Genomic DNA, 15,230 nt, shown 5'->3' on the forward strand with positions numbered 1-15,230 from the left:
GGGATTTTATTCTGAATATATAAACAAGATATTAAATTCTACTTAGGGTGGTTTTAATACATATAAGTAGGTTTTCCCTAAGGTGTGCAATATCAATGGGGACATCTGAACTCCATGTCACAATCACATCTGCATTTTTTAAGCTGATTTTTTTTTTCTCAAACAGCAACATTCTTTGGAACCTCAGTTACTGCATTAACATTTTGTCACTGAAATAAACCTACCTGAACCTTTAAAAGTTTGGTTATCCACTTACAGAACTGATTTCTTGAAGGTATCTAAGGCAATACAAATCATTATACATGTCTATTATATTTCTTTTCAAGTATTTATGTATAAATTAATAATGGATGAAAAAGAATAAAACTGAGTCCTGTTACTAATACACTTAGGAATTCCCTTGTATTTCTGAAGCAAGAGCACAGCTAGAGGAGCTTGTATTCATCGCAGCCTAACTATAGAGGGTAGGATATATTATTTTACGAAACTATTTCATTCACACTATGGTCTAAGATCAAATATTAAATTTAAAAAAAAAACAAACTAAAGATGATGAGTTTTCAAAATCCCAGAATAATTCATTATGTGCAACAATAGCAATCCATCATTAAGATAACTGGAGATAACCGAGTTTTGATAATCAGCTCTAGCTAATACGGTTTATCCCACAAATACAATTTTTTACAGTAGTATGTTGTAAACTGACCTTGAGTTCCTGATCTTTGCTTTTCTCCAACATTTTTAAGACTTTTTGATGTGATGCCTCCAGCTGCAGTTTAACATTCTGGTTTTCTTTAATGGTGTTTTGAAGATCTTGCAGAAGCTTCTCTTTTTCTTTGTTGGACTGCAGATTATGTTTCTCCAGTGACTCCTTGAAATTATTTGCTTGTTGATCTAATATTTGCTTCAGCTGAGCCACCTTCCAGAAAAGTAAGTCAGCAGGATAGGATTAATGGCTGCATTCACAATGGAGAGGACTGACGTAAATTTGAGTACATTTTATGAACTGGTATTGCTCTATGAATAACAGCAAGATGCTTGTTTCATGCAAGGAGCCCTTTTTGCAGTGAAGAATGACATCCCTTTTGCGTATACTGTCTGTTGCCCATCAAGTACTTTTCTGAAATTATTTCTTTTCAAATCGTCTCCATCTCATACGTACAATCCATAGTTAACTTGCACAATAATGATGGCACAAACCAGGAGGCAGGCCTAAGGCTGTGGTTATTGTCATGCTGGAAATTTAACACTGCAGAGTCCATTTATATAAAGCAGTGGATTAGAACCAATGGAAAAAAGAATTCTGCACATCACGCTTCAAATTTGTTTTATTTTCTCCCCTCTCTTAGCTTAATTACTAAATACAGTAGACATGTCAATAATGGCTGATAAAAAAAGTAACAAAAAATACCCCTTTATAAGAATAACTTGGCGGGGAAGGAAGGAGTTTGTTCTTTTTCCCATTTGGCAGGTTTTCTGAGCTTTCAGCAAAAATTTGTATTTGCCCTTCTTAAATTTGCCATTCCTAACTTCATAGCTGTGAAATTCTGAAAAACTGCCTTCTGCATAGAGGGAGCATGCATAATTAGGAAGGCCAATTAGTATTTTTGCTGCTGTATCTGACTTCCAAGTCTGCTCTTTTGCTCTGCCATACCTCCTGCAAAACCTTTGTCTCTTGCCTTTTCTTTTTGGAAGCATGTGAAAGAAGATGGTCTGTTTTCCAATTTTTATATACTTGTACTTTCCAGTCTTAGACAAACAGAATTCAAACTATGAAAGGAAGAAATTGGCTTCCTTAGAATTTCATGTGTCTTTAAATTATTCAAATGACATTACACACAGCTGCAAATTGGATATAGTACAGATTATAACCTGTGACCTCATCCTGTTCTTTCCTCTACATTAATACATGTTCTTTTTCTCTTCTTCAGTGTGGCGTTCATTTTTTTTTTCCATGCATACTGCAGACAGTTTGTTTAGTTGAGGAAGCACTGAAGCTTTAGCTAGGTAAATAGTTGCTTGTAACTTCAGCTGCACACTTGTGGTCCTTTCTGATGCAGCACCACAAAAACTGGATGAAGATGTACTAAGTGGGCTAAGGTGTCTGTATCCTTCCCCATTTCATTCTCATAGCACTTTCTGGCATATTTTGTGTTACATAAGAGAATAGGAGACATGCTGTGCAAAGCCCTTACTTCTCATTAACTTCATGGCCACAGTCAGCACTGCACTGTCCAAAGGGAGATACTAATGAGCTATGCCAGATCTCTCTAAATTACAGGAATCCTTTCTGATGATGGCTAAATGTATTCCTGCTAGCTCAATGGCTCTGTTCTTTCTCACACTGGTTGAGCACGCTGGTTTCTCTCCTCCAAAGGATGCGTTCTCTCCTTTCCCTCTCCTGAGGCCCTTCTCCATTCCCAGATGGATCACAGCCCTTATTCATGTACTCCTTAAGCCTCTATTATTCTCATAGGTTTCCAGCACAGAACTGTGCTCTGAAGGCTCAAAATGCTGCAAACCACAGAGCTTCTATCAGTTCCCAGGGTTTCAAATCCTTTTGGAGAAAGGACATTCTGTACTCCCACTTTATGACCACAACCTCCAACTACATTGTACCTTGACTTGTCTTCACTTCTAGTCCCAATTTCTGCTTTTACCATTTCCTGGCACCTGCTCCCTTCTCTCTAGAACTTATACAAGTCTTTATGTCCCAGAAATGAATCCTGGTGTTAAAGAAGAAAAATGAATGTGAACCTTTTTTTTTTTGGAGACACCCACAGCTTAGAAAGAATTATTTCTACTTGATTGATTTGTCCTATTTTAATTGTTTTTTCTACAGAGCAACTAAATAAGGGCCTGAAAACATTGTAAAAACTTGCTCTATTTGGTCTGTTGGTAGTTTATAATTTTGAGTAAAAAGTTTGCACTCACAGAGTATCAGATGAAGATGATTTATTTCTATGTAAGCACAATTCATATGAAACATGAATGTTCATGGACTCCATGTGCTGCGGAGATAATTCAAAACCTGTTGAACACACACATCTCATGAGAACGTCATAACTTCCTTTACTAAATCTGGTTTCTGTTCCTCTGTAAGCAGCTACAAGAAAGAATTACTGTTCCATTTTTGAGTATGTTTACAGCTGCAGAACTGCTGTTCCTATACACAAGTCAGTATACTGTGTTCCTTCCATTTAAATAGAGTTTGTCCTTCACTTCAAATCCACAAGTCAGGTTCCTTTTCTCCAATTAATTGGTGGTGGTCATTACTATCATCACTGATCTCGTACTTCAGTTTCCTTCTGAACCCCTTCCATTGGCTTGCTCAGAGAGGGTCATACTACTATTATAATTAATGTGGGTTTCCTTTACCAGCTGGGGTAGATGTTTAGTTTATTGCATCAGTTTATTACTGATGTTTCACATGTTCTGAGATCTACAACAATATCTGTAATTTAGACATGACAGAAGTCTGCAAGCAAAGATGAACCTTGCTAAAAAGCTCTTTAGCAAAGCTACCAGCTTGGGCAGTCGACTTTCTCCTATTTGGTGGCCAAACCAAGTAATCAATAAAATTTCTAGTCAAATCAATCCAAAGAAAACATTTTTGAATGTACACGTCAAAATGAAAAATTAAAATATTTCCTCCAGACTGAATTCAATGTATTTAAAACTTAAATTATTTCATCATTTGCAAGGAGACAAATGGCTTTATTCACAGAACACAGGGGAAGAAGAGATGTCAGCGGTGGTTCTGCTTTGTGTGTGTGTGAGAGAGAGAAAGGAAGCATGGAGGCACAGAAAAACCAGGAAAGCAAGAGAGTACGTGTGTGTGTATATGAACGTAGCTAGGACATGCACCCAAGTGATGAAGGCCTAGGTTGTCCAATGAGAACTTAATATACAAGTGAAGAAGCGGCAACAGGTGACACACTGTAGCTCACCCTGTTTTATCCTATAACCCCATGACAAGGGAACTCTTTAAATGGTGATAAAGCTGACAGAAGAAAAAACAACACAACCAAGCCTAGGTCTCCCACACATCATGGAATGCTAGGTTGGTGGATAAGAAAACAAACATTCTTTCACCCAGTGCTTTGTGAATCAAGTGTTTTATTTTGTTCTCTTTTAAGTGCCAGAAAATGACAGATTAGTTTTACCACTTCTTAAACAATTTCAAACCAACATGGTACATTTGAATTTCACTGAAGCTATCTAAACAAATTGATTTGAGTTAGCAAATTTGAAAGAGCACCTAGCTGCCCCAAACTGTGAGTTTAAGTTACCTAATCATCCAGTCGTTTCTTGGCTTCTTCCTTTGTGTCATCCAACTAAACACAAAAAAACCTATCTGTCTGAACAAACTAGTGAAAAATAACTGCTAAATGTTATTCTTAATGAAAAACATTAATTGTCTTTAATGTGTCTGTGTGATGGGATCTGTGTGATGGGATCTATCTGTAGCCTGGATACACTCCAAGAACAGGCAGATGCCAGAACCACTTGCCAACCATACCTTTGTTTCCAGAGCTGCTGCAATTTTTATTTTAATTTTTTTTTAAATAAGTGGTAAATCATAAGATTTAACTAAATGGGCACTTTGGCTTCTGGTTATAGATAAAACATTTACTTTGTCTTAATGCCTATTGAACTCACCAATGTTTTCCTATATAAAGAAACGAAACACTGAAGCTGTTAGGTACTGCAGTTCCTTATAAAACTAAGCTTTGATGTGAAACACTTAATGCTGTACAGTTCCCTGTATCAGCTGATGTAATATGCATTAGCACTACTACACTCAAGCATGCATTTTTTTTCTGGGTTTCCTGAAAGTAAGCCAGTGAGTAAAAAAAGATGTGCCAGAAGAGTAGGCTGTATATTTTCTAATAGAAAAATTGGAAACAGGAAAAATGTCACCTGCAAATGTTGCTTTTGCAAATTAAATATTCATTTAGGTGGGGAAGATGAAAAGAGACTTCAGCTGTGGTCACAACATTTTAACCTTTCAGACTCTCTTCATAGACAATTATTGGTTCAAAGCACTACTAGCATGAAATATAAGATCATACTAACTAGAAATAGGCTAAGCAGTAAATTGGTAGCAGCAGAGAACAATGTAGTAAGAAATCAGATGGAAAAGTATTTCTGAAAACATTATTTTTTCAGTGATTTAGGGAAAAAGACCTACACAAATATATCAGGGATATAAATATACTCTTTCTCATGAATCCTGCTACTTCTAAGATATTAAAGGTTATGAAACAAACATTTCTATCCCATCAGGTTTCCTCCTCCTGTTTTTCAGTTAAAAGGGCTTTCAAATCACCAGTGCAAATCCTTCCCTGGAATATTTGCAGTGCCCAGGCATTTTTATTGTGTTTCATTACTTCAAAACAGATAGCCAGATCCTCAATTTGTAAAACCGGTGAAGCAACATTTAAGCCAATGAAACTATGCCAACTCACATCAGTCCAGAATCTATTTGGCTCCTTCTACTATTAACAGACCAGCCACATTGTTTTATAATGTCTCCCTGCTGCAAAAAAAAACCTCTTGAGAAAACTATACCTCTAATACCATTAGTCATTCACTTTTATCCACCAGAATGGCATAAAGTGGTCTTAAAGGTGCAACTAATACCTATCCACAGTATAAACTCTAGGCAACAGTATTTTTCTAGGCTCTGCTGAATTATTTTCAAATTTCAGGGTTATGTTTGCATTTGCCCTTTCTTAGGATAGCTGATTTTGTCTCCCACTGTCTTCCAAGTAAAGAAAAAAAATGAGTAACTATTTCTAAAAGATAAGTTTTGAAATATTTCAAAAATCTTTGAAGTTTCATTCTTTTCTAACCATAATTACTGTCCTTCTCCTGGGAAGGATGGCTTGATTCTTTTGCAGAAGTACCTCTCAGACTTTGAGAGCCCATGGACAAAAATACTGGGCAAGTATAAGGCCGTGCATGCCATCACAGTTGGCTCCCCCGTTTGACTTCTGCTTTGATGACTTTAATTCACTGTGCTTGCAAGCACTATGAAAACTTTAAGTCTATCTTATGTCTGCTCTCCCCTTCTTTTATTATTGTATGTAAGAAATGTGAAATCTCAAAGGCAAGATCTAAAGTTGGAATCAGATACTTCTGTATCTTTTAAGTAGAAAGATCTGAGTTTCTCAACACATTGCCAGGGGATGAATTTATATAAGACTTAAAACTGCCTTTTGATGTATTACAGAAGAGTCACCACAATTGAGAATTTGTTCAGAGAGTTAAAATACGGCACCCAAATGCTACAGGATTTTACTGATACTAGGATGCTATTACATCAAAACGGTAACATGGTACAAGAACTAACAATAAAATAATGAGATTATATTTTACTGTTGTGTTTAGGCTTATTTCACAGTTACTTCAGTTAAGTTCACAGTTAACTGCCTTCCTAAATTTATGGCAATTCCTGACTAGAAGGACAGGTGTGAACACACTAGGCACATCTCTACTGCTGCTATTTGGTGGTGCCTACAAGATCTCTGTCAAGGCTTTGGGCATTGCTGTGCTAGCATTGTGCAAAGATATATCACCTCAAGGTGATGCCTGCGCTTCCATTTTATGTACCTTCTAATTCCAGAATAGCCCTTTTAACACATGTTGAAGAGATCCTGTAGTGCAAAAGCAAGTAACTGGACAACTTCTAATGAATTAGCATTTGACTCAGACAGAATCTCACATCCTTCCTTCCAAAGGAGCAAACAGGTGTGAATCTGATTTCTTTATCCAGAAAAATCTTAGTAATACAGAAATGCCACTACTTTGAAGTGCATCCCCAGAGAGATGAAATTATGATGATTCTGTCTACTCTCCATAGTGTTCTAGCTATGTCAGCCCAACCAAAAATGTGCCTTATGCAACCAAGGAAGCTATTTTTAGATCTGAAATTGTATCCAGGTTAGAACTGGATTAGTAACAGCACATTGCCTAACCTTTCAGGCGGAAGCTCTGGACTGAGCCATTGCAAAGGTTCCCAGATGGGAATTATGCCCTCAGTGAAACATAATGTTGTATAGTCAATGGTGGTTTCTTGGCTGTGAATATTCACATCTTTATAGAAGTATTGTAAGTTGAAATTACTTCCCTGAGTACTGCCAAGTAATTGGTTCAGAAAGTAACTTATAGAGTACCAAGAAAAATGCAAAATTTCTCTTCAGAGGGAGCATCTCCTCCCTTTTAGGAGCATTGTTAGATTCGAAGATATTTTTCTGTCCTGAATGTGTGACTTCAAGAAAAGTAATTTGATGACTCACTGCCTCACTTTTTCCATCTGCAAAACCTGAACAATAATTGCTTCATGACATAAGACTTTTGAGACCTTTCATTGGAATACACCACCTGCATGCATATACACAATACTATGAGATCAGACAGTGTGCCACTACTCCTTCCTTCCATCTCTTTCCCTCACACCTCAAACTTTCAGGCATTACCTAGGGATGCCAGAATATCATGGTAAATTTTCAGCTTTGAATGGACTAAGTTATTGTTGTAGAAATATATACATCTATGGGAATTTGGAAAAGAATAAAGACAACAGATTTCTAAGAACCCATGTTTTGCATTAGGTGCAAAGAAGTCACTCTGGATAGGTCCAAGTTGGATTGACCTGAAATTCTCTCAAAGAAGAACCTGCAGAAACTGTGGCATGCAGAAATGTGTAATGAAAACTAAAAACAGGATTTAGCTAGAACTTTAAGAACTACACTTAAATTCTGTATTTCTAAGACTAGGAAATGGATAGAATGTCAGAATCCAATTGTGATACCAGAATGGAGCAATCTGTTTTACAGGAGAAATGAAAGGGAAAAGGCCATGCTGCACTCAAAACTAGTATACAGCTAGTACAGCATGAATGGGAGAAAAACAAGGTGTTACATAGTGAATGACCACAACACATGCCCTGATTGCTGGAACACGTTGCACCAAGCAGGAGTAATGGCATGTGGGAAAGAGGAAGCGGGTAGGAGAGGGGGGGCCAACATCTTGCTTAGTCCCCTGATGAGCTTATCTGTCCTTTTTCTGTCACCAAACACTCAAAAAGAGCTTATTATGGCCACTCAGAGTCTACAAATGCCATCTGAGAAAGATCTAGGTCTTCAAATTCTGTGGAGTTGTTCCCATGCAAACTCCCACTGAACTTCCTGGAGGTGAAATTGGTTAAAATCAGTGAAGATATAAAGCAATGGAAATCATAGACGGCCACTTAGAACAACAGTGGCTATCTGTAATTCAGTAGTTCCACAGTGTGAGCTACTTAATTCCTATTGTTCGTTACTTTTTCTTGAACTAGACTGAAGAAATTTTGTATATTTGGGAACATCCTCATTTTGCTTAATAAAATCTTGGAGCCTCAAAACATGGATTGGCAGGAAGAAAAACCAAAGAAATGGGTGAAAAATTATCATGGTGAAAACATGTCCATTCACCCATAATCTCCCAGAATGAACAATCACAAATAATTTCATTGTTCTTCTGAAAAAGGTACCAAATGCAATGATATACTTGGGGTAGAAAAATAAATGCAGCACTGAGCATCATCAGAACTTTTCACTAGGGCACCGATTTCAGTTCTGTTAAAGCAGTTGTTTTATAGCTTATCCATGAGATAAAAGTATCAAAATGTTTGCAGGCAAAAACTTTACGTGATCACACTGAAGAAAAGGAAATAACTTGTACATAACATTTTAAAGCAGATAGCATTTGCCAAGAAGAACCAAACAACACAAAGGGGAACACCTGAGAGGGAGAAAACGTGTATTCACAGTTGTCAGAAATTTTAAAGGTGAATTGTTTACTTGAGTAAATAATTGCCTTGTAGGAGTTCTGCTTTTGTTTTGGCAGAAAATTATTTATCCAACCTGTTATGGCTTTTCAAATAGTGACACTTTCCTGTATAATATTTTGGTAGATGTCCTAATCCAGAAAATTTGCACCACTTGGCTTGCAACTGTTACATTGCAACTGTATACATTACAGCTGTTATAGGTAGATAATCTAATACTAACACATCTCAGGTATTTATTTCCAGATTAATCCATGTCTGCAGATTTTCATTATGACTTAGGTGTAACCAGAGTGGGGAACAGTACATAAACTATGACATCCTCAGAGCTACTTTGGGGTCACAATGCTTTCTCTATTTCATTCTTGATCTTGAGAACACAGAGGGAGGCATACCTAACTACTAATATATACTCAATTACTGCACATTCCAACCTGCTTCAGTTACCACCCTTCCCATCAAGCAGGCAGAACAGAAACAATGATCTATTTGACCTTTTTTCCATTCAATTCTCTTGCTCAAGAGACCAACCAAGCAGGCCCTTTTACATGTCTACATACACAAAAAACTAAATCAGCAAGTCAACAAGAGCTGTGAGGAAGATTCTAATCTCCCTTAGCTCTGTATACAGACTAACAGTCAGAGTCACCATCCAACCCTGATGTACCCAAACTCCTCATCAAAAAGCCTTAGTATATCTCCAAAGAGTGATATATGAAATTTATCAAAATAAATAGGCTTGTCAAAATCTTCATAGATGTTCAGAAGCAGTAATTTCTGTTATTTCTATCTAAAGTCCTTGCATATTTTCCTGAATGACAGTCACAGCAAATACAATTAAAATCTAATCAAGAATCTCCCAGGGAGAGGAAAAATGAAGAGCCCTTTCCCTACTGGGTTACATTTATGCCCAGTTTACCTCAAGTGAAGAGTTTTGAAGTTTCCCATTTAGGACTTCTTTCTCTTTCTCTAGTTGCTTTTGTTCACACTCAGATTTTCTTTTAAATTCCTCTAGCTGTGTCTGGAGCTCCTAAAGTAAAAAAAAAAAAAAGAAAAAAGAAAAAAAAGAGCATGCAATAGCTGGGACAAAACATGCAGCATGAAAAAGAAAGAACATTTCTTCTCCATTACCCTAGATAATAGAGCAGTTTACACAGTAATACATGTACTGCCTTTTAACATCACTCATGTATTATTCAATCAAAGATGTATTAAGAGTTTGGTGTGGTTCTTTCTAATACTAGTGTTAGACAATACAGCTCACATAATCCTAATCTTCTACTGAAAGCTTCCCTGAGGTGGAAAACTGTACAGCATCAAGAGTCAGACTGTTTTCCCTTGAGTGGTATTAGCATTCAAAAATAATTTAGTATGCAAGAGTCCCCACAAGATCTGAAAAAACATAAATATACATTGACCATATAAAACCAGATTACTAACTAATGGGCAATTAGTGGAAAAGGGCATCAAAAGAAGCACTATGTTATAGCATCCATGAAGAAAATCCCAGTGAGGAAGTAAAAATAAAATAAAATGAAAAATTGAAGACCATATTATCACCTTATTGCTGGAAATAGTTTTTGAAAAATCCATGATAATACCACTTCCAAGACAGTGACCAAGAGCTTGTAGCAATCGTTTGTAGCAAATGTGAGCAATCATTTATCGCAGAAAGACTGAATGTGCAACTTCTAGAAATGTCCTGAAGTGATATATATTACAAGCTTATTAGTGTGCTTGCTCTTCCTATTTGTGCCAATTTGCTGACTCAAAAAAAATATTCTACCATATTTTCAGACACCACAAACAAAGGAAAAAGAAAAAAAATAGCAATTTAACACCTCCCCCATCCTGTACAGCGGCCCCCACCCCCATTTTTATAGCACAATGACTTAAGAATTCAAGCTAACAGAAGAAGTACCTAAAAACTAAGAAAGTGATAATCATTGGGAGGATGGCATGATATTAGGAAACAGAAGCCCAAGCAATACTGACCTCTTCCTTGCAACTCATAATTAAATAAAGAAGAATACATTAGCATTTCACAGTTTAAAAACAGGAAAACTCTTAGGTAGCAATTAAAGGATGGAATCAAACACAGAGACATGAATATCACAAGGGAGAAATTAGCTTTAATTCTGACTGTAAGAAAAGGAGAGGATATAATGGTCTTTTTGATTAAAACCTGAAGATCAGGTGTTTGCAGCATTCTCACTGCAACTCCACTGACTTCCTTCTCTATATCTTAATTTTTCATCTGGAAAATAGATATAACACTTCTCAAATAGCTGTTACAGCCCTTAATTGCACCAGAGGATATAAACAGCATTAGTAATGAAAAAGACTGTAATTTTATTTACGTTTTACTAACTCAAGATTTTTCTGATTTAATTAATATGAATCTCTAAGAAGAGATGGTTAGAAGCAATATTTATTGCCTATAAGCAATAAATGCCTACTGTTATGCCTTTTTTACTAAAGTGTTTGATATTTAAGTTTGATCTGACTCACATAAAGAGCTTCAGCCTGGTATCATTTTAAGTATACCTGTACGAACTTATTCACATTAAAGAATACACTATATAAAAGGCAAAATCCTTTTCATAAGGCTTATACTTGATAGTGTAACTGTGTAACTTGAAGAAATGCATCTTCACATACTGATCAAACTGAGCACTTCCACAATCAGATAAAATAATTTACTCACACAGGTTCTTTTTGAGAAATGAGATTGCATAACTGTATAAACTTCAGCAGTTTCATAGGGCAGAAATTAACTCTTCTGCCAAGCACTTAACACAGTTCCTAGTCTCCAGAATCTAGAAGGTACTATGAAGCTCAACATTTAGTGATAGGAGCTGCATGCTTTTTATGACTTCACAACTTGTCAGCAAGTGATTTGATTATTCTCAAGTAAATGTTGAACTTGGAAAGGTATAGCAGCATTAAAACTGGGAAAAATGGTTAGAAGTACATTCTTAGCACCAAGAAGGGTCTAAAGAATGCTTGACCAGTAGTCTGTCCAATTCTACAAACTGCTCTAATCAAATTTTTTTCTGTCTACAAGATGTCTGACAAACACAAAAGTACTTTAGGAGACAGAAACTAAATTCCTCCTTAGTTTATGCCCAAATTTAGCAAACCACTTGGGCATGCACCGAGTTGTAAGCTTCACTAAGCATTAAAACGTGCTTAAAACTAAACACGTGTTTCAAGGTTTTCCTCCATTTGAATAGAATTCAGCTCACATTTAGGTTCCTACTGCACAGAAACACTACAGACTGCAAATTTCCTGAAGCCAAAGGATTCAGCCACAGACAGCAGTTGTGATGAAATCCTTTGAAGAATCTCTTAAGCCAATCGCTGCTAGTGCATACCGACAACAAAAATTACAGCTCAGCCACTCACACATCGAGAGAAGGTATTGCTTAGTTAACCTGCCTGGATCCATGAGAAAATTAGCATTCTTTCTGACTAAAGTTAAATAAGGACACATATATGCATGTATTTGTAACTAGTTGTCACTTCATTGGTAACACCTGCTCTCTGAATCCATTTACCAACACTTTGCAGAATTAGATCCTCTGCCTAAACAATGCAAAATTTTGATTAAATCAATGTATTTGAGTATTTCACAGCAGCAATCCATGGAAATTTAAGTCAGAAATTGGAATACACCTACAATACATTTTTCATCGGGAAATATATTAATCACTCCAACTGTCACAAGCAAAGCATGCAAGGATAAGTGTTGCTAAGAAGGCAGTTTATCACATCAAGGATAAATTCACCTTTCTGCCTGTGGAGCTTTTCAGAAATACGTCAGCTTGACTTTTTTTTTTTTCTTTTTTTTTTCCGCAGTAAGACCATAGTGAGAAAATCCTTGCATTTTATGTTAATTCAAAGTGCCTGAAGTGAGGATAATTCAAATGATGTCACTGTGACCAATAAGATTAAAACCAGATGAATTAGAGCATCTATAAATAGAAGAACATTCCTACCTTCTGCATTTTTTTCTTTCAGCTTCCATGAAGTTTTAGACTGGCTTGATTTCCTTTGCATGCTTCATTACAAGATCTTCCAGTCCTTTTAACAGCTATTCCTTCAGACAAATCTTTTCCTTATGGGACTGATGCTTGCCTTTACAAATCAAGTTCTCTGTGTCTTCTACTCATACCCTCTTTTTACATAACTACAATTTCTACAGTCCATAAAACACACTAGCTATATAATATAATAAAACCAGGGTAGAATTCTGGGGTTGCAGTATTCTATTTTGTAGGGAATATGCTATTAAGGTGGATATACTCCATTGAAAAATACTGGCTTTATGTTAGTTAACAGTGTAGAACTGTTGTGATTCAGGGCTGTATGCCTCTTCTGCAGCCTAGGGATGGGGGGCAGGGGGTTCTGTTCTGGTTTGAGTTTGGGTGTGTGACACTTCCAACCATGTAGGCTTCCCCAAGGACAACCTTAGTTCTGTGAAACAGCACAAAGGACAATTTGTTTTTTGTTATGTCTCTGATGCCAGGTCTAATTTTACAGAATGCTAGCATAACAATATTCTAGGAGAACTGAACAAATATAGAAAAGATTCGAGGCTGGACAATTGTTTAAGGGGAGACATTGTACAGAGGGAAGTCTCAGGATACATACATTCCTCATTGTACTGAGTTTATTCCTGGTATTATTTCTGCATAGCTTTTCAGAGTAAGTGTCTTCTATAGTTAAGAAGGATAAATCAGTATTCCAACTTTACCTCAACAGAGAAAGTCTGCCTTGGACCTTGTTCTCTTTAAGGTTTTGGTTACAGAAGAAGTTGAACATTCTGCCCTGGTCTAGCTCAAGGATGTCAGTAGTTCCTCTGCTGTCATTGGAGCAACTTATGTACTTCAGGTTATGAACACAAGTCAGTATTCCACTGGATGAGGTCAGAGATCTTGGAATCTTACAGGATTGACTGCCGTAGAATAACCCAAAAGCCATTAATCTTAAAAGAAAAATGACATTGTTTTCAGTACTTTTGGCATGCCATGCCTTTGAATATTTGAGAGCAAACTACCTGTTTAAGCTCTTGCACATCTTCAGAGCTGCTCTTGTTCTGGCTCTGTTTGGTAGAAGTCATTTGCTGCAGCTGTGTTACTTGATGTTTCAGTTCATCTACTTTATTAATAGCTTTGCTTTGGGAATTCAATATAGTTTCCATATCTTCTGTGGTATCAAAATTTACATTTCAAATACCATAACTAACTTGTGGAATTTCCAATGTGAGTGACTACTAACAGGGGAAATACTTCAGAATGACATTAATGAGCACCTTACCTGCTTTTTGCAGGATTTCCTTCTCTTGAAGTGTATTGCTCTCTTTGACTACATTTAGAACTTCCTCCACTTTTTTCACTATACCTTTTGATCCCAGAATTTCTTGTTACGTCCCCTTAAGCTACACTTCCAAATCCTAAAATACGCATGATGTTACTTCTATGTTTATTATATATGTTCTTTTTTTGTCATCTGAAATAAATGGTCATTTTCTCTCTTGGCGCAGTTCCATGATATAAATCTTTCACCTACAGAGCTGGTTTAAATGCATTTTTTGCTGTTCCATATCCTTAAACAGTCTCTGCTGCCAGAATATTTGTAATGTGGAGCCATTCCCTCAGATGTAGGCATCAGTGTAAAGTAAACAGTCATCAAGAGTTACCATCTAAAAGATGTCTGAGATTACCCTAAACTTGCAACAAGATATACTTCCATTAATTTCACAACAACTTGTGCTAAAAGTTAATGAATATTAGTTTGTGGGTTTTTTTCCAGTTGCTGAAGTACAATAGTTTGTAACATAATACATAATACAGATGCCTAAAACCTGAAAAATTGGCTCCTACAGACTTTGCTGGGAATTGTCTGTCCATAACTAAAGGCAAAAATTTGAACCATATTTAATGTTCTATTTCTGGAGGTTCTAGTCTCAGTTTCCAGACATCTAACATAATACTACAATATTCACTTAGACAAAATTGCCATTTGTTCCTATATGAATGCTGAGTAAAAACCTCATGGGTTAAAACTAACTTGTGTTTAACACTCTCTGTAGTTGAAAACTTAAAGGTAAGCTTGTTCCTTTTACCTCTGGCATATGCCAAAATTCTTCCAAAACTAGACTGAACAGATCTGACTTAATGACTTGTCATCCTTTCTATTTTCTCTTCCACTGTAATAATAATAAATGTGCACTAATGTGATGCCTTTCATCTAGAGGTCTCAAACCTCTTGGCATACACTAAGGAGAAAACAGAAAATTCATCTTGCTTAAACATCAGTCCTTTTATTTTTCAAGCCTTATAACAGCTTTTCTTGCTAGTATTTACTAATGAACAGAGGTATTACTGAT

General features: G+C 36.4%; 1 protein-coding gene across 1 annotated transcript in view; it reads right to left on the reverse strand.

Moving 5' to 3' along the window:
* Nucleotides 1-15,230, reverse strand: part of FAM184B (family with sequence similarity 184, member B) — a gene marked incomplete at its 5' end in the record, with an annotated part of 38,156 nt that overhangs the window by 8,321 nt on the left and 14,605 nt on the right. Inside the window, 2 exons of the mRNA XM_010576887.1 lie at nucleotides 707-919; nucleotides 9,756-9,866. Of these exons, the coding sequence (XP_010575189.1) occupies nucleotides 707-919; nucleotides 9,756-9,866 (324 nt within the window). The remainder of the gene's footprint in view (nucleotides 1-706; nucleotides 920-9,755; nucleotides 9,867-15,230) is intronic.

This window comes from Haliaeetus leucocephalus, unplaced genomic scaffold (genome assembly GCF_000737465.1).
Source record: "Haliaeetus leucocephalus isolate CR32 unplaced genomic scaffold, Haliaeetus_leucocephalus-4.0 Scaffold545, whole genome shotgun sequence".
Taxonomy (NCBI): Eukaryota; Metazoa; Chordata; class Aves; order Accipitriformes; family Accipitridae; genus Haliaeetus; species Haliaeetus leucocephalus.